Genomic DNA, 17,987 nt, shown 5'->3' on the forward strand with positions numbered 1-17,987 from the left:
TATTTGCAGTGAGACTTAAGTTGTTTTCATCACCTCACAAGATGACAGCGACACATGCTCTCTGAATGACATCATACAGAGCAATGTCATTAAAAAATTTAAGGTGTATTAAAATGTTATTTTTAAAACCTGAATTCAAACAGTGGTAGGAAGTATATATATAGTAATATATATGGTATATATAATATACCAACGTATACAAGATAAAGTGTCTGATCAATATCTAAAATATGACTATTTCCACACCAACCAGCTAAAACATTCAAATGGTGCGTACACAGTTGGGTATTAAACCAATAATATAACAGAACACTCTTTCAGGTGTGCTTTAGCTGCTAATATACAAATGGTGAAATTTAATTTGTAATGGAGTATTTATATAGTGTGGTATTGGTACTTTTATTCAAGTAAATACTACTACTTCCTCCACCACTGTTGAATTGTTTATCCCTTTGTAATGTTTTATGTGTTTTCTCCATTATATAAACCAACAAACAAATAATTCAATTACCAAAAATCAGTATCAGAATATATTTATTTGGACAGTAGGAATCTACTGCAGTGTACCACTGATATCATGATAAACTTTCACTTTCATGTTATAATGTGGACGTTATCCCTGCCGGTTGCCTGTAGATTGATCTGGATTCCTGGTTCAGAGTGGTAGAGTACATCGGGAATCAGCCTGCACCTGAGCTTAGGCCTCAGTTTACTTTGTGGCTTCAAACATCTTTCATTCCTCTTACAGGCCTCCACCAGCCAGATGGTTAATGTTTTGTGTTTTGTTTGTGCACATCACACACTTTACTCATTACTAATTCATTACAGTCCCTGATTAACCTAGCGTAATAATTTTTTATTTTACCCTCACAATTAAGCTCACTATAAAGTAATGTGTGATTCCATTTTTTTTTATTGAGTTTGGGCCAGTTCGTGGCAAACTGGCAGTTTGTCTGTGTTTTTACCCTAACAACATACCAACCTATTGTGTTTTAATGAGCAAGGTTTGTTGTTTTAATGGTAAGTGTCACATTTAGCCTTTCCACCCAGCAACATTTCTACTTCGTTCCCCAACATCGACTGTATATACTGTAGTTCCCCAAACGCGTTCATTGCCATTCTCTACCTGTCCACCAGATGCCCTCAGATTTTTCCACTTGACTCCCTCATCCACCTGCTCATCTGTTTTCACTGTCCCTCATCTGCCCTGCAGTAACCCCTTTTCCTCTAGTCCCCAGTTACCTGACTTCCTTACTCACAGTTTTTCCGTTTTCCCTCATCTGCCGTGCAATGTTGAACCTGCCTATTTCAACTTATTCCCTTCCAGGTCATTAAAGTTGCTTTGTGCTATTACTCTTGAGCCCGATACCTAAAAATAGAAATTAGTCATTATAGCTGACGGTTTTACTCAAAGTGAAATTGCTGTATATGTCAGAGGTCGCATGCCTCTGGAGCAACTAAGGGATAAGTGTCTCGGTTAGGGACACATTGGTGGATGTCTCAGTGGGAATCAAACCCCGCAGTCCCACACCAGAAGCATGTGTCTTATAGACTGAGCTATCACCACCCTCACCCTATCTGTGACCTGCCTGGCTGACCTTCTGCCTGATCCATGGACTGATGATTCTTTCCCTAACCCCTTTTGATAAGTTTGCCTGTTTGTACTGCCTTTCCGGAGTTGACCCTTGCCTGTTATAGAAATGATCACACTTGCATTGTCTTTTTCCTAATTCATCAGGAAGTTTGTGTGATCACTTACCCTCTGGAAATGAGCTACAGGACATCCAGACCAAAATCAGTTTATAAACATCAAAGAATCTGCAGTATTTATGGATTACTATATGAATCCTTTATTAATGATTTGTTAACATTTATGAATGCTGTCAATTGATTAACTTTGGCAGATGGCTTATTAGATATTGACAAACTCAACACCCTTTATTAATGCCTTACTAACAGTTATAACTGCAGACAGAAGGTGGTACAAAAAGGTTTCTTGTAGAAGTGGAATAGTTTGGTATGTAATAAAGAAAATTTCAAACTAACATGAAAGATATCTTGTTATAATGTATAAAGATTCTGCAGTCCTTGGTAGTCTGCTCACTGAGAGTTGTTGCTCTCAGTCTCTAATGGCGGTTTTCAGTTTTCAGTGTTTCAGGACATTTTGTTCTTCCAAGATTCAGGTCTGCATAAACTGTGAAACAGGAAACAGTATAAAGTGACTGCTTTCTGAGAGTAATTGCCTTTTGAGCCAAAAAGCTCTTACTTTCATACACTCTTGCCAAAATGTTCTTATATGAAATATAATCTATCAAGAAAGCTGCACCATGAGTGCTTTTAATCGATGAACCCAATAAAAGACTTTCAAATGGACCAAATCTGTTGCATCCACTGATACAACACTTTGGCCATAAACACTACATAGGGTCTTTAGATCTGTGTGCACACCCAGATCTAAAAACTGACAACTATTTAATGAAGATATACAGAGAAACATGAGAGGGAGCTTTCAAGGGCCAAAAGCCTTGTGGTTAATGTTAAGATAAAATGGGGGAAATTGACTGTGAGATGTTTTCAAAGGGAGGTTTATGTCCCTCTTGTGTCTTTTAAACCCACTTTATTCAGTCCAGTAAGCTTTCTTTTCCCCCTCTGTTCAGCCTTTCTTCCTCTCTCTCTTTTTTCTGTGTTGTAATGTGCAGATGTTTCATTTTAGAACATCAAAAGCCCGCATGTAGCTCCCCTCTCACTGTCTGGAATTGGATGAATCACTAATACACACAAAAGGAGGAAAAGACAGATTCTCCTCTGGCAGCAGCGGTCTTCTTTTGATATAAGACCTACATCTAATGTTTAGACCAAACTCAAGAGCAAGCATTAGCTTAGGATAAGATTAGACACATGATATATTTCATTCATTGCTTTGGCACAGATGCCTAAGATGTACACGAGAGATCTGTTGGTGCTCTTTGTGTTATTTAGATTCATTCAGAATAATTTCCTCACTTATAGTCTTGTGAAGTTGTTGCACTGTTTTCTTGAATTATCATTTTTGGGAGTGGGATAAGTGTATGATGTTTTCTTTGGACAGTGTTGAGAGCAGAGCTGATATATAGCTTACTGTATCACCTTTATGTTTTATTAGCCATGTTGGGGTATGAAAATTGGCTCAGTAAAGACACATTTTACTGTATTTTTGACACTCTGGGATATAACACAAAAAGAAGATAATGTTACACATAAATTTTTGTGTTTATCTTGAGATTTGCATGGTTTAAAAGCCATAGACCTCAAAATAGATTAAGCTCACCTTCAACGCACCATCAGTCATTTAATTTTAACATCTTAGCTATGGAAACACCTTGAAACATCTTCTCTGATGCCCAAATTTGGGAATCAAACTTCAGGAAGGAAGTAGAGGAAGAAGAAGATTAAGAAGAAGAAGAATGAAGGGTGTCCATGTCTTTTGGGTTGGACAGCTGCTGCCTCTGCAGTTCATCAATCCATCCTGTGTCTGCTACACTGAGGATGCTGGTTCAGTACAGCAACAGGTTCAAGGTGTTTATGTGAATTTGTGAAGGGAATAAATAACTTTAACTGAACAAATAGGGCTAGAATTGCAATTTTAAATATCAAAGTCATTTCTCAGATAAGATGTCCTCTGTCAAAATGATTGATGGCTGCCATCAATCATGTTTTACATACATCCTGACATTTCTTGTGACAAAATCAAAGGTTTTTACAGTTTTCTTGTATATATAATTTTAAGGCTGAGTTAAAGGGTATTTTCGTTATTTTTAATCCAGGACCTATTTCCATATTTTTGTGGGTTGAAATGACTAGTAGGTACAAAAGGTTTTGAAATCCGTGCAGTAGATGGCTCCAGCCGGCTTCAATGTATTCTTATTGCGCCCGTCAAAATGACGTATCAGGCTGGCCACCAAATTCCATTAACATTCAGTAACAGTTAAGGGTTTAGTTTTGAAATGGCATCTTCCGCTTGGCTAACAGCCATAAGGAAATCTCCAGTCCAACATTACTTTTCCCATGTCACACATGGAAGATAATCTCATTTCACAGAATAAACAGAAACCATTCAGACAGATTCCTAGTGCACAGACGCTATGTAATGATGTTGCTGATGTGCGTGGTGCCCTTTGAAGTTGATTTGTTGAGTGTTTTTTTGGTGTGTGTGTATATGCAGCTGGTGAGAATAATGTGTTTCTTGGTGTGTGTAGTTTTGTGGGCACATGACGTCGTCCCACGTGAAAGCCTCTTTGCAGCCACGTGTTGATCGGCTCAGGAGAAATGATCTTTCCCTCTCTGCCTGATTAAAAACGGCCGTGGATGGCTGGACCTTCCTCTGTTTATTCACCTTGGAAGTAAAACACAAGAATTTGGTTCTGATTTTATTAAATTGTTTTGTACAGTTTTAGCATTTTATTTTTTCTGATCCAAAGTGCATGCAGCTGATTGAGGTCAAGTGTTTCAGCATTCAAAGCTGATTAAAAATCTTTAGTGATTGGGACACACATATTTTCCTAATATGCAATATCAATCCTTCTATTACTCCACATTCCCCTTTATTCTGATGAGCGAGTCAAAGAAGTGACGTGTTGGTTATTTCAGTCCTCATCTTTACTCGCAAAACGTAAAGTTATCTGGTTCCAATTATTTTGATTCATACACACTGATTTGCAGGGTAAATGATATCTAAACATAACAGAATGGAAAGAGCATAATTTAGTAAACATTTCAAAAGCCCATTCAGTCTGCATGTCGTGCATTTTGAACGGCTTTGGACGTACATAATGTGGTCTGTCTGTTTCCATTTCATTGCAGCTTTTGTTTCACAGTTTAAAAGGTCCAACTCCATGAAGTCAACAATAAGAGAGTGGCCCAATCTCCAAAAAAGGAGGTTTTGAAACATTTCTTCACTCTCAAATTAATTGACAACTTTCTTGATGCAAAGACTAACATGTGGAATAATGTACTGTATTTATAATAAACTGTAAAAGCCTTGTTTACATTCGTAATGTTTGAAACGATCAGGCTATGGAAATCCTAAATTTTGGGGTTTGTCATTCCAAACATTATAATCATAATGAAACTATGTAAATAGACTAAAACAACCCAAAAATAAGACTTAAAACATGTGCCGCCAAGTCATGACAGCCCTTTCTAAAGTCAAGTGATAAAATTTAAGACTTTCTTTTGGAAAAGGATCAGTGACTTTGCACATAAACAGATAGATCATTACAGATAGACGGAAGATCAAATGAAGCCAGTTGGGAAATGGGCCCAAAATGCCCAGAACAAGAGGGTCAGGGGGGACAAAAATGTGGTTTTAGTCTAAAGAATATTCATTTTGTTGGCTGGCTTTAGTGCCTGTGAATTCGAAGCTACTGGAGAATGATTTATTGGCTGCATATGCCACATTTTGTGTGGTGGCTGAAGCTGAAAGAAATAGATTGCTTGTCTGAATCAATTCAATTTGATGTCAGGAGTATGACTGATGCCTTGATCAGTGTTTTTATTGGTGGCCTTCTCATGGTTTTACTTCTACACTGCACTCAAAGCATCAACTTTACTATATTGCTTCAGTCTGGTGAGCTGTGACGGTTGATAAAGTACATAACCAGAATCATCAACATTTTTTCCTTATCACATCACTGCCTTCCCTTCGTGAAAATACATAGAGCAATGTCAAAAAATGTCTTTCCTCTGTACACTATACTCAACAACAAGTTTACAGATGTTATCAAAGACAGGTTAACAATCACCCCACCACCAGAGGAAATAAAAATGCAATTTCTTGATTTGAACTGAACATCATATGGAAGGGGCAGCAGTCCCAGTGGATAGCACAGTGGCCTCACAGCAAGAAAGTCTTGGGTTTGAACCTTGATAGTAAGAATATGGACGGATCGTTCATATGGAAGCCTATTTCTGCCAGAAAAATACTGTTGTTGGGAACAATAGAAATACTCATATTAAGATGTAACTTTGGGAAATTATGCTTCAAGTCACTGACTTAATTTAATATTTAACCATGACCACAACCAACCATGACCTCATGACCAAGATCACGATCCCTAATCTTGCAAAAGTGTTGACTACCTAAATATGACATAAAAAATCATACTCAATATATATATATATATATATATATATATGTCACTCAGTGAAGGTTATGAAAACTTTTTCAGTATGAACATTCAGATACGTTCATTACAAACGTTTCCTCATCATGTTGATGCAATTTGGGATTTATGTTGTGTTTTTTTTCCTTTTATTTTCAAAGTAAAGATTATGAGATATTAAGAGAGATACTAAGTTATCAGATAAGTCAAAATATAGATTTTTTGTATTAAAATTTTGACTTAGTATACAGAAATCTGCCCTAGTAAATAATCTGTGTATGGTTCGTTCTTTCATTAGGAAAAACCAAAAAACCAAGTTGTTTTTTTTGTTTTTCTGTTTTAAAACCAAAACAGAAAACAAAGGAGCTTTGTTTTGTTCTTTCTTTGACCGGTGTTGCATCCCTACTGGTTTTCAAACTAACTGGCTGCTGTAGGGGAGAGCGGGGCACAACCTACACCTGGCCTGTTGTTTGCAACAGCAATGGTTTGCGTCAGGCTATATACAGTCTATGGTCGGGCTTCATCCAACCAGAGAGAATGATCACTGACGGTGACCAAGCAACAGAAACACCTCAGAATTTGCCTTAGAATCCCCCGGTTTTTAATATTTCTTCAGTATCAAATTAATTCAGTTATAGTTGTGAGTGCATCCAATGGTACACAGCAAACATGAACTTTTAAAATAGTTGTTAGTTAAATCGGCAAGCTGTATGTTAACGAATCACAGATTAAAAGGTTCGGGTAATTTTCGTTCAGGTTCTACACTTCTCCCAGCTGACCTTTATTTTCTTCCCGAGAAGAATTTAGAAAGTTTTGCGGCGCTGCGGAGAGCCTCCAGCTGCAGTAGACACATGGATTAGGCTATGTGACCACTGACTGTGCAGTGCGCCGGTTCCACTGGCAACACAACGTGTATTAGGTCTACTGGCTAGGAAGCGGGGCGCTGGAGTGTACAGGGTGAGGGAGAGGAGGTCACGGGAGAGACCTGGTGTGCTGCGGACTGTCGGTGAACATTCTCTTTGGTTGGATGAAGCCTGAAGCAGACCACAGCTGTTGTACAGCAGCCAGTTAGTTTGAAAACCCGTAGGGATACAACACCGGTCATAGATAGAACAAAACGCAGCTGCTTTGTTTTTCCGTTTCTGTTTTAAAACAGAAAAACAAAAAAACAAAAAAACGATTTGGTTTGGAAATTAAATAACCAAAGAACAAACCATACACAGATTTAAATCTAATAAGTTTGATCAGTAGATCAAAATTTTGATAGATTATGACACAGCATCAATAACATAAAAAAGTGTTAACCATGTTTTAATTGCCAGGATATTTTATTTGAAGTGGCGAATATTGTAGAAAAAGCTGTTGTCAGTGAATGTTTCGCAGACACTTTCTGGATTCTGTCTTTTTTAAGAGTTTTAGGTTGTATTCCTTTTACTTATATCATAATTGTTGTTTACTGTGAGTATTTTTATATTTCTCATTCCCAGTATTTGATCAATTCATCAATTCATCTTTACCTTTTCATTCTGGGAATGGGCCTCCATAATATTAAACTATGAAAAATGCCACAAATGTCCATAGTTGGCAGCTGGACTACATTTACAGTGCCAGAGTTGGAACAGCACAATAGGTTTAGTCAGCCATGACCTTTGAGTAACCTCTCTGTAGGAGGGGTAAGAGACAGAAAAGAGAGATATATAGGTGCAAGAGAGGAAAGAAAGCAGGAAAACAGATGGATTGGCAGAGAGTAAAGAGTGAAGACAGTGCTTTGTGGATTCAGGAGAGAGAGAGACAGAAAACAGACAACAGAGAGGTGTGAGAGAAAAAAGCTCTTGGCACACAAACAGATAGAGAGAGAAAAAGTGGGCGCTTGTTTCCCCCCCTCTCCTCTCCCTCCAGCTTTAAAAAGTGAAACAGCCCTTTGAAGAGGAAGAGAGGGGGGCAGTCCTTTACTCCCATCCAGCCTGGACTGCACGGAGCATTTAGTGAGCCGACCATAACCCAGATACCAGACACAACACAAAGCTGCGGCCAGAGAACCAGCTGAGGACCTGACAGAGCACAGGCATGAACGACATCAAGTTGGCCTTGCTGGGAAGCCAGGGGGCTGGGAAATCGGGTGAGTGGCTGGAAGTGATGTTTATTTTGAACAGAGAATACCTGTGGTTTTTCAGCCAGCATTTCTGCACTGTGTATGATGCCATTTAAAAGTTATATTTGTTACTTTCTTTTTGACACTGGATGATGGTTTTTGGTGTATAACAAATCACAGTTTCATGCTTGGAAAACTTCTTTATACAGCATACTGAAATAGTATATACCAGTTTTAGACTTTCTTTGAATACAAATACCTGACTGGTACAGTAGTATCTATCATTTTTGATGTTGATCTTCTAAAAAACCTCCAAGTAATTTCTCAGGACCTCTGTGTGATACATTATTTTCATTATTGATTGATCTATTTTCTCCATTAATATAGTAATCAACAAAACATCACAAAATAGAGAAAAAGTTCCCAGAGTTCAAGGTGACGTGCTAAATTATATTAATTTTTCCAGCCAACACACCAATATATTTGATTTACAATGTTATAAGAATGTTTGACATATTTGCTTGGAAAAAGATTTAAACATTCATTGCTTTTTCAAATGGTTGCAGATTAACTTTGTACTGATCAACTAATCAATTAATTGACTAATCCTGCTTGGTTTCCCCTCCAGACATTCAAATTAAATTTAAACTAGTCTGTCAACCTCAGTCTTTGTTATGATGCAATACCACACACTTTCTGAGGTGGGTAAAAATACTAAGTGTGATTACCTGAAAATGACTTCTCATCATATATTTATGCATTATTCAACATTTGGGTGGATTTAATCTTCATTAAGTAGTGACTGTATGTTGAATAACAGATGTCAATAGAAACAGGTTCAGTGTCTCATTGTGTATGAATGCTTTACAGAAAACGTTGTAGATGAGCCGGTTTGGTTTATGCTCAAATGAGATGAGTGTGAGGTTGATTTGATTTAGGCTTATATTTTACTAACTCTCCAGAAAGGTGACATGATCTCGGCTATGGAGGCTTTTTTAACCTTAATTTATCCAGGACTTTTACATTATGTTGTTATTACTGCAACAGTAAAGGCCTGCTGATACAGCTCAAACAGTAACTGGAACACACCAACGTCTATTAGTGTTAAATAGCGTACGTTTATATTTATTTTCCTAATTCTCATAGAGTAGAGATTTGTGAATTGAATTTTGGATTAACATGAGTCAGTGCTGGCAGCTAGCTGAAACCTTAGATGCTCAAAGAGAATTAAAATTAAAATACACTAAACTAAACTACATGTACTGGTCTCCTGAAGATAAAGACTTCTATCTTAGGCTACCTGGACATCGCTGTGGGCTAATTTAGCTTGTTACATGTTAAGCTAGGGTAACCTTAACTGTTTAAGCTGTATTTTTTCAACTAGTAACAGACATAAACCTTTGCTTTCACTGGTTTTATGTTCCAGCCCCCCCAAAACAACAGTTTATGTGCCCATATCTTGAATCTGCATCTGGTTATAGGACCCTTGTTGCTGCTTGGGATCTTGTTGCATGTATCAGTGTTCAGTTTCTGTGCTGTGTTCAAGCCTCGTAAAACAATGGGTCTCCGTTCTAGCAGCCTGGCACTGAAGCAGAACTGTTACTGTGGAGATTCTGTAGCCTCTGGAGGCTGCATGTGTCTATTTAATATGTTTTTCTGCTCTTTTCTGTTGCTTGTTGCTTTCAAAGCACATTTCATATTGTTTTGTTTTAGTCTCTGAATGTTTCAATGTTAATGTGAAGAAGGCCCCAAAATAATTACTACTGTGTCCTGTGTTTTGAATTTCATTTCCATTTTCCAGAATGTGTGCATGAGTAACTAGATGAGCCATATTCATATTTATGTGTCCCCTCTATAACCCCCGGATAACCCCTTCAGAGGCCCGTGACCACCATGAACAGGCTTCCAGAGTTCAGCACTTGAAACTTCAGCCCTTAATTGAAACTGATTGTCTGTGGGACCAAAACTGGTCAGTGTTTTGTAGCTCACAGTCTGGAGGTGAAGCAGAGGGGGAAATATAACCAATAAGCTTGCCAAATATGCACACAGGCCTTCCAGAAAAGCCATGCAGCCCCTTTCATGTGAGCCTACAGTTTAACTGCTCCAATGCCAGAAAGTGTTGGCACCATTGTGACTGCGTCAGTGAATGAGGGTCATTTTCCCTACCACTGCCACCTGTGAGGGATGAGAGTGTAATGATGCCATAAGTCATTTTGTTGTTTTTTTATGTTTCCTCCAGCTGTCCTTGTGCGGTTCCTGACCAGGCGCTTCATTGGTGAATATGCCTCAAACGCCAGTAAGTGTTTCCAGATTTGATTGTGATTTAATGGCGTTTGGTTTTGGTCCCAGTTTAACAGAATTTATCTTCAGACATCATGAATGTTGCTATTTGGTTGGTGCTGCATAGATTTCACCTGAGCAACCATGAAATAATTCATAATACCTTCTGAAACAGCATAATTCAAATTTAAATCCAATTACTTCTAGTGCACCATTTCTTAGTATTAGACATTTTGGTTAATTGTTTTGTTTGCCACTTGGGTACAGTAGAACAAGCTGTAAATGAACGTGTTAGCGAACTGTTGCACATTAACCCACAGCTAAATGCACATTAGCATTTATTCTCAAATCCTGGGGGAAATATCCGACTCTTTAGCTGCTAAATGCTCTTTGATAATGGTGAGAATAAACAAAAAGTAAATTTGGGGGCTGGAAAACCAAAACAATGAGCTGAAAGATGGTAAAAAGCTATGTAGAGCAGAGGAAACCTGCACAGCCGGGTGATAATTCTTTGTGGTTTGTCACTTCAAGCAACACCTTTTACCTTACACATAGTCATTTAATTTTCCATTATTAATGCAAAAATACTGATTATTGCATCTTTAAAATCCCTAAATAAACCAAGCTAAACTCAAGATTAGAGAAAAAGGTAACAAAAAAGCAATATTTGTATGATTAAATGCAAAACAAAGAATTTCTATTAATTTACCATCAGTCAATATTGTAATCATACTGTTTACATCTTACTGTGTACTGTCATGCTGTTTTATTTATGTTTCTAATCCTCATTACAGATTCCCTGTACCATAAGAGGCTGTCAATCGATGGCAGGCAACTGAATTTGGAAGTTTTTGATCCTTGTTCTCAGGTACACCATATCATTAACACAATATTGTCATATTATTTCGGAAAACCTTTTATTAGAAAAGCAGAGCCACAGTAGTTTTTTTCCTGAAATACTTTTCTGTTTTGAGTTCCTTGATTTCCTCCCTCATTTCATCAGGTGGACTGGAAATCCACTCTACTTTTTTCTTTGCACTTAATGGATTGATGGACCTGACACTGGATAAGTTATATAAATAGGAATTTGAGACTGATGGCTTATGTCTTTTCAAGAAAATACATTAAAGACATCCATATGAAAGTAAAATTTCATATTCCAGTATTTGTTTGACTTGTGATAATCATCACTTTACAGGCCAGACCTCAGCCAATATTTTATTAACCTAAGGCAATAAGTCAATAAATCATTCAGTGTTGGTAGAAAACCTCCTATCTCCAAAATGTAATGGGTCAAGAGAAGTATGGAAGAATTTTCTGAATCCCTCAAAGATGATATAATCCTTCAGCTGAGGTAAAAACATAATAATTGTTTTGCAGCTACAAGCATTTCAGATAACAGTAAAAACTGTCCAATCTTCAGTTTACTGGGTAAGCGGCAGTACATGTCCCTGACCTTCAGTGAACCGTGGTCAGATCAGATCTTCAGTTCTAAAGGGTTTATGAGAGTGTCCCAAGGCGTTGTGTGCCAATAGCTGTCTCTTTGAAGGAAACAGCCACATAATCTGCTTACTTCTCTTTCAGCAAGACGAAAGACCTGATAGGTATTTTACTACAGAGCTAGTATTTTATTGGAATACCCCTTGGCTCAGCAGAACAAGAGCCAGTCATTCTCTTTGTCAATTAAACTCACTGTAACGCCCCCTTTCATAAGAAGCACTGATTCGATGTCCTGCCCTTCTGACCTGGGCTTCGTAAAGAAACTTTAGAGTCAATAAAGAGAAAGGGATAAGTGAGTTATTACAGTGCTGAGGCATTGCTGTTTGAGGGCGCAGACATGTCCTCGGGCCTCTTGTCCTTCCGACACTGTTCATTTCTCCTCAAGGTCACTAAAACTTGTTGTCCTGTTCTCTGTCTGCACGTGTCTGCATGCTAATGTTGTTCAGGGTAACAAGAAAAAGCAATAGAAATAGTTCTTGGAGAAGAGGGACAACAGTAATTCATACATACATAGAATGAAGTGTCCCGTGAGAAATTCCATCTTGAAGAGCTTTCTCATTTATGAAAGGTAAAAACACCTCCATGTGTATTCTTGGCAGAGCTCAGAGGCCAGGTGTATACTGGAGGAGCCGGTGGACTGGGCAGATGGCTTTGTTGTGGTGTACAACATCAGCGACCGCACTTCCTTTATCAATGCCAAGAACATCGTGCGGCAGATTCGGGAGGCACGGGCAGACAACTGCAAAGGGTCAGTTCTAAGCACAATGAAGTTATATTATTTTGAAGTAACTCGCAGAAGGACAGACACTGAGCCTCCCCATTCAACAAGCCACTGCTGGGTTTTTAGGAAGTTGAGACATGGTGGATAAGAGTCACTGTTGGAAAAACATTTCAAAGTATTTCTGAAGAATTTGACACATTTGCAAGATATGTACTAAAATGACTATGTTTTGATGTTAAAAGAAAACCTCATCTAATTGAAAATGCCAAATAGGAGCAAATAGAAACAGCAGTGGTGGAGTATTAAAATTACTCAATGCAGACAAATGCCCCCGTGATTGTTATATTATTATACATTATATGATTAAATTATTATTACTAATACATTATTGTAAAAGCAGGATTTTACTGTTACAGTTGGTTGAGAACTGCAACTAATGATTATTTTCATTGTGGATTAATCTGCTGATTATTTTCAATCTTTAATCAATTGATTGTTTGGTTTGTAAAAATGCACATGCCCAAAGTGACACCTTCACAATCCTTGTTTTATCAAACCAATAGTACAAACTTGAATATTCAAATTAGTCCTCACATTTGTGAAGCTGGAACCATGAAATTTGTATTAACCATTTTACTATTTGTAAAATATTTGTATAATCTGTTGGGTAGTTAAATTTATAACAAAATTTCTAAAGTAACTAGTAATTAAAGCTGTCAGATAAATGCAGTGAAGTAAAAGGTACAATATTTCCCTCTGAGACGTAGTGGAGTAGAAGCAGAAAGTGGCATGAAAGAAAGTAAAGTACAAATACCTCAAATTTGTACTTACGTACAGTACTTAGGTAAATGTACTTAGTTATATTCCACCAGTGAGAAACAGTCTTGCTTTTAGCTTGGTTTATAAGATGATTTAATTAATACTGGTTAATTATCGCATTCAGTTCTTTAGTGGACGAGAATTTAAATGCTAAGAAATGTTTACAACTACTAAATTATCACAAGGTCTGTAAACGCGATGAAAAAACAAAACAGAGTATTGTTGTCCTACTTTCTTTGAAGCTGAACAGGGATCCTCACAGTCTTTAGGGAATGCTGGGAGTCCTGACTGGGCCTGACAAACACAAACTGATAAATGATTCATGATGACGAATAAGGGATTCACCGCACACGGACAGGCCCCTCATAATTTTGGTCTGCTGGTAAAATTGGCCAACCACATCCATCAGGCTGCCTGTCATGCACCCTGATAACACGGAGGGAAGAGATTTATTTTGTCAGTGACAAGTATTTGAGTATAAATGTAGATCTGTGATCAGTAAATCTTGATTCTTTTAGTATATTTTTTTCTTTATAAGATTTTCTATAAATAAAATCCAATCAGCCAAAATAGAAACAGAACCTGTTTTAGGGCATTTTTAGGACTACATTTACACAAAAGCAGTCAGCAGATTTATTAGCATAAGTAAATGTACCACAGGCTTGCGTGATGGTGTGGCAGGTAAGGGACAAAACCAGGTAACTGCAGGGCTGACCAGAGAAGTGGGAACAGGTGTGTGTAGGTGGGACAGAGAGCAATGTAGAGTGCTGGAGTGGAAGTACTGTACTTGACCTTTTTGAGGTACTTACACTTAACTTTAATTACTTTGCAGACTCAGATACAGTGAAAATATAATTAACAAAAATAATTAAATTATTTAAGGTGAATTATTATAGATTAAGCCACCTTTACGAGCTGCAATTTTAAAGTGATGTACACATTAATGCATCAATAATTTCAATCCACTTATATAATAAGTAATAAAATGGCCCATTAAGCACAATGAGAACTTTTACTTATGTATATTTTGAATGCAGGACTTTTACTTGTGACAGAGGATTTCTACACCGTGATATTGCTACTTTTAATGAAGTAAAAGTAAGAGAATACTTCCACCACTATAAATAAGAGAAGTAAACTAAAATTGAATATCTGTATACAATATGAGTGACTATGACACATTAAAATAAATGGCACTGATAAAATAAAGTTTTAAAATAAAATTATATATAAGTCATGCAAGTTTATATACTATTTTAAGTATATATTCTGTATTTGCTTCTCCTCAAAACTTCATTGAAGCTATACAGGAATTAAGTTGACGTGTTTTCATGGCTGCATTGTCAGATTGAATGATAGTTTTCTTTATGATCATTTTATACACAAGAATTACATTTAGTGACTACAGAATGAAAAAAGTTCTGTGAGTTTGAACAAAGCTTGTGTCCAGTCCAGAGAGGTTTAAAATAAAATCATTCCTCAGCAGAGAGTACTTTTCTATGAAACTGATGCTTTTATTGGCTCCACACTTTCTGCATCTCACTGGTCCACTTTGACATGTCTCTGTTTCAGGGACACGGAGGTTCCTGTGTGTCTGGTGGGCAACAAGCAGGACCTGTGTCACGCCCGGCAGGTGCGAGAGGACGAGGGCCGCTGCCTGGCTCAGGAGAACCGCTGTCACTTCCAGGAGGTTTCAGCAGCCGAGAGCTACCAGGACATTGCCAACCTCTTCACCCAGCTCATCCGGCAGGTGATGGAGCACCTCAAGTACAGAGCAGACCGACGACGGTACAGCGGCTCCAAGTCTATGGCCAAGCTCATCAACAATGTGTTTGGCAAGAGAAGGAAGTCAGTGTGACAGTTCCAGTGAAGTCAATAGCTATTCAGCTGGAATGGCTGGGATGTTATGTTTGGACCCATATTAAAGGGAACTGGCGAAGAAGTTACATGGTGGGTCTTAGTGTTTAGTACATACACTACACAGCGGTCCAAACATTAAACCTGCGTCCACACTGTGAGCAATTTTCATAGTTGGTGGGAAGGTTTGGATGGTGTCTGTGGGTCTACAACATTTACAGATAGACATTAATAACCCTCTTTGACAAGTTTTGTGGTTTGACTTGGATACATTTCTCTGCATTGAGTTAAGTCAACTTTTTAGAAAAGGACCTATTGTGTTATCATGTGATTAAAGTGAAGCATGTCATTGGTTTCCAACCTCAGGGTCAGGAGCCTAATAATAGTCGCAAGATGATTAACAGGACAGGACAGCATGAAAACCTTAAAGATGGGCGACGAGGATCCACTTTCTCCTACTGAACAAAGATTAAGCCAGAATATTCTGGATATGGGTGCTGCTGACTTGCGCTGGTGATCATTTGGACCCAGAGTCTGTGCAGTAGGCTAGTGGTCGGGGTGGGAGCTGCGTAGCCTTTCACGGTCTCGCCCATAGGCTACACCCCGCCAACTCAATTGCAAGAAGGGCTCAAGCATCAATCGTGATGTATAGCCCCCCTTTAATAGCATCAAATAACTAGGCTAATCAAAACCAACCTTATCAGAACTTGAAGATAAATCAACCTGATAAGGAATAGCTTACCTAAAATTACAGAAACTATCTTTGGGAAAAATGTTTTTGACGTGTAGCCTTTGATTTTTTTGTTTGGCTCCCATTCTTAACATGAAGGTGGCAGGGTTTATGACCTAACCCATACCTCAGCCAGCCACCAGGGGGCAATAAAGATGTTTTGGTTCCCCCTCAGCGTACCAGTATCAGTACCTCAGCACCACATATCTATCATTTGATCCTGTACTTTTGTGAGTATTAACAAATTATTCTTTGAAATAACTTGTTCCATTTAATTGCCCTGAAAAACTACACAGGATGTTTCACCTATTCATACAATGCTGGTGATTATGTGGGGTTGTAAAACTACCGATAAGAATGATAAAAAGGAAGATTGTCCCGCTCAGGTCAAACAAAGCTATAAGGACAATGTCAATCAAGCACAGTCTGCACTTGCTCACACAGTCCAAAAACACCAATGGTGTGTAGCGCCTCAAATTTTTCAAATACAATGTTTATTGGTGTGTTCAGTCCGTTGTAGCAGACCTTTGATTAAATGTGGCCTAAAACTATCAAAGTTATGACTAAAATCAATAAATGTATTAACTTAATCAATCACTTAATCAAGACAAGTAATGTCATCCAGAGCCAGCTTTCATTTCTTAGCATGTTTTGATATAGACAAAAAGCTACAAACCTTCCTGCTATTTTCTAAGCATAATCTATTGCTGTTGTTTTTTCACATGACGCTTTGATTGGTTGTAATCAGCTTCTCCACCATCTTTTACTCGTCAGACATATATTTTTTATTATTATATAAAATCACAACATGGAGGAATGCAAGTCTGATAAGCTGTTAGCGAGTCATGATGAAATGTTCAGCCAACTTTTCTCCACCACAGTTTGCTCTGAAACTCCCTAATCAATGTGCTCACATTATGAACTCAGGGTTACTGACTGTCCCTGTTGTTGGCACTTAACTTAATGAACATTTTATGTATATATATATATATTACTGAAATATATATATATTTATCATAGTAATGCTACTCTTTGAAAGAAATAGTTTATTTGTTTGTTTATAGTTGATTATTATACTGTTGATTGTAACATGTCTTACTCTCTCTATATTTCCATATGGTAGCTATGACTATACAGAATCATTTAAATTCATTACATTAATGTATGTAACCTTTTTATCTGATATATTGTGCTTATATTAATTGGTAAATTGAAAAATTGTTGTATTTACTAGGTCTTTTCACAGAAACCAAATGATTGAAAAATATCTCGAACGCGAACTCAAGACTTTCAAACTTAATAAAACATTATAAAAACACAAACACATACCAATTAAGGGCATGAACTCATTTAATGCTGTGCTGTTGTTCTCATTAAATACAGTTATGTCACCACGATGCTGTGAAGAAACACAGTACCACACATGGTGAAAAATAATTTCACATATACTGTGTTTTGTAGATGAAAGTTTCTTTTGTAAATACTGTAAAAACAGTGTCTATTCCAGAGGAAATTAAAGTTCAACATTGCTTAATAAGATGCCTGTTTTACTTCTTCACAAGGGCTCCTGTTTCGCTTTGAGGTCAACTTTAATTAGATGACCAGAGAGGAGGCATTTCTCTAAAGCCTTTAGCAAAGAGGAATTTCCTGTGTGTTGCTAAAAATAGCTGATATGGAGGCAGGAGAAGTGAGAAATGCACCATTATTATACAAAATTTTGGCCTCCAAGTCAAAGATATTAAGTACCCACTAGATGGCAGCACAGTAATCAAAACATCATGATGATGTCCCCTTTCTTCCTCTATGTTTAATGATTTCCTGCTCAGGGACCTGACCCATTACACACTG

The 17,987-nt window shown here is 37.6% G+C and overlaps 1 protein-coding gene across 1 annotated transcript; it reads left to right on the plus strand.

The window, feature by feature from the left end:
- The first annotated feature begins 7,978 nt into the window (after nucleotides 1–7,978).
- Nucleotides 7,979–17,676, plus strand: LOC119894267 (ras-related and estrogen-regulated growth inhibitor-like protein). Its single transcript, XM_038706931.1, has 5 exons — nucleotides 7,979–8,259; nucleotides 10,472–10,528; nucleotides 11,307–11,380; nucleotides 12,612–12,760; nucleotides 15,125–17,676. The coding sequence occupies exons 1-5, from the start codon at nucleotides 8,208–8,210 to the stop codon at nucleotides 15,408–15,410; spliced, it is 618 nt and encodes a 205-aa protein (XP_038562859.1). The 5' UTR covers nucleotides 7,979–8,207; the 3' UTR covers nucleotides 15,411–17,676.
- The last annotated feature ends 311 nt before the right edge of the window (nucleotides 17,677–17,987 follow it).

Source organism: Micropterus salmoides, unplaced genomic scaffold, assembly GCF_014851395.1.
Source record: "Micropterus salmoides isolate LMB-PRFRI ecotype aquatic unplaced genomic scaffold, ASM1485139v1 Ms_hic_scaffold_8, whole genome shotgun sequence".
In the NCBI taxonomy this organism is placed as follows: Eukaryota; Metazoa; Chordata; class Actinopteri; order Centrarchiformes; family Centrarchidae; genus Micropterus; species Micropterus salmoides.

Coding starts and splice junctions, on each gene's coding strand:
- LOC119894267 (XM_038706931.1), top strand. CDS start 8,208: ATGAACGACATCAAGTTGGCCTTGCTGGGAAGCCAGGGGGCTGGGAAA. Junction 8,260..10,471: donor CCAGGGGGCTGGGAAATCGG/GTGAGTGGCTGG, acceptor TGTTTCCTCCAG/CTGTCCTTGTGCGGTTCCTG. Junction 11,381..12,611: donor TTTTTGATCCTTGTTCTCAG/GTACACCATATC, acceptor TATTCTTGGCAG/AGCTCAGAGGCCAGGTGTAT.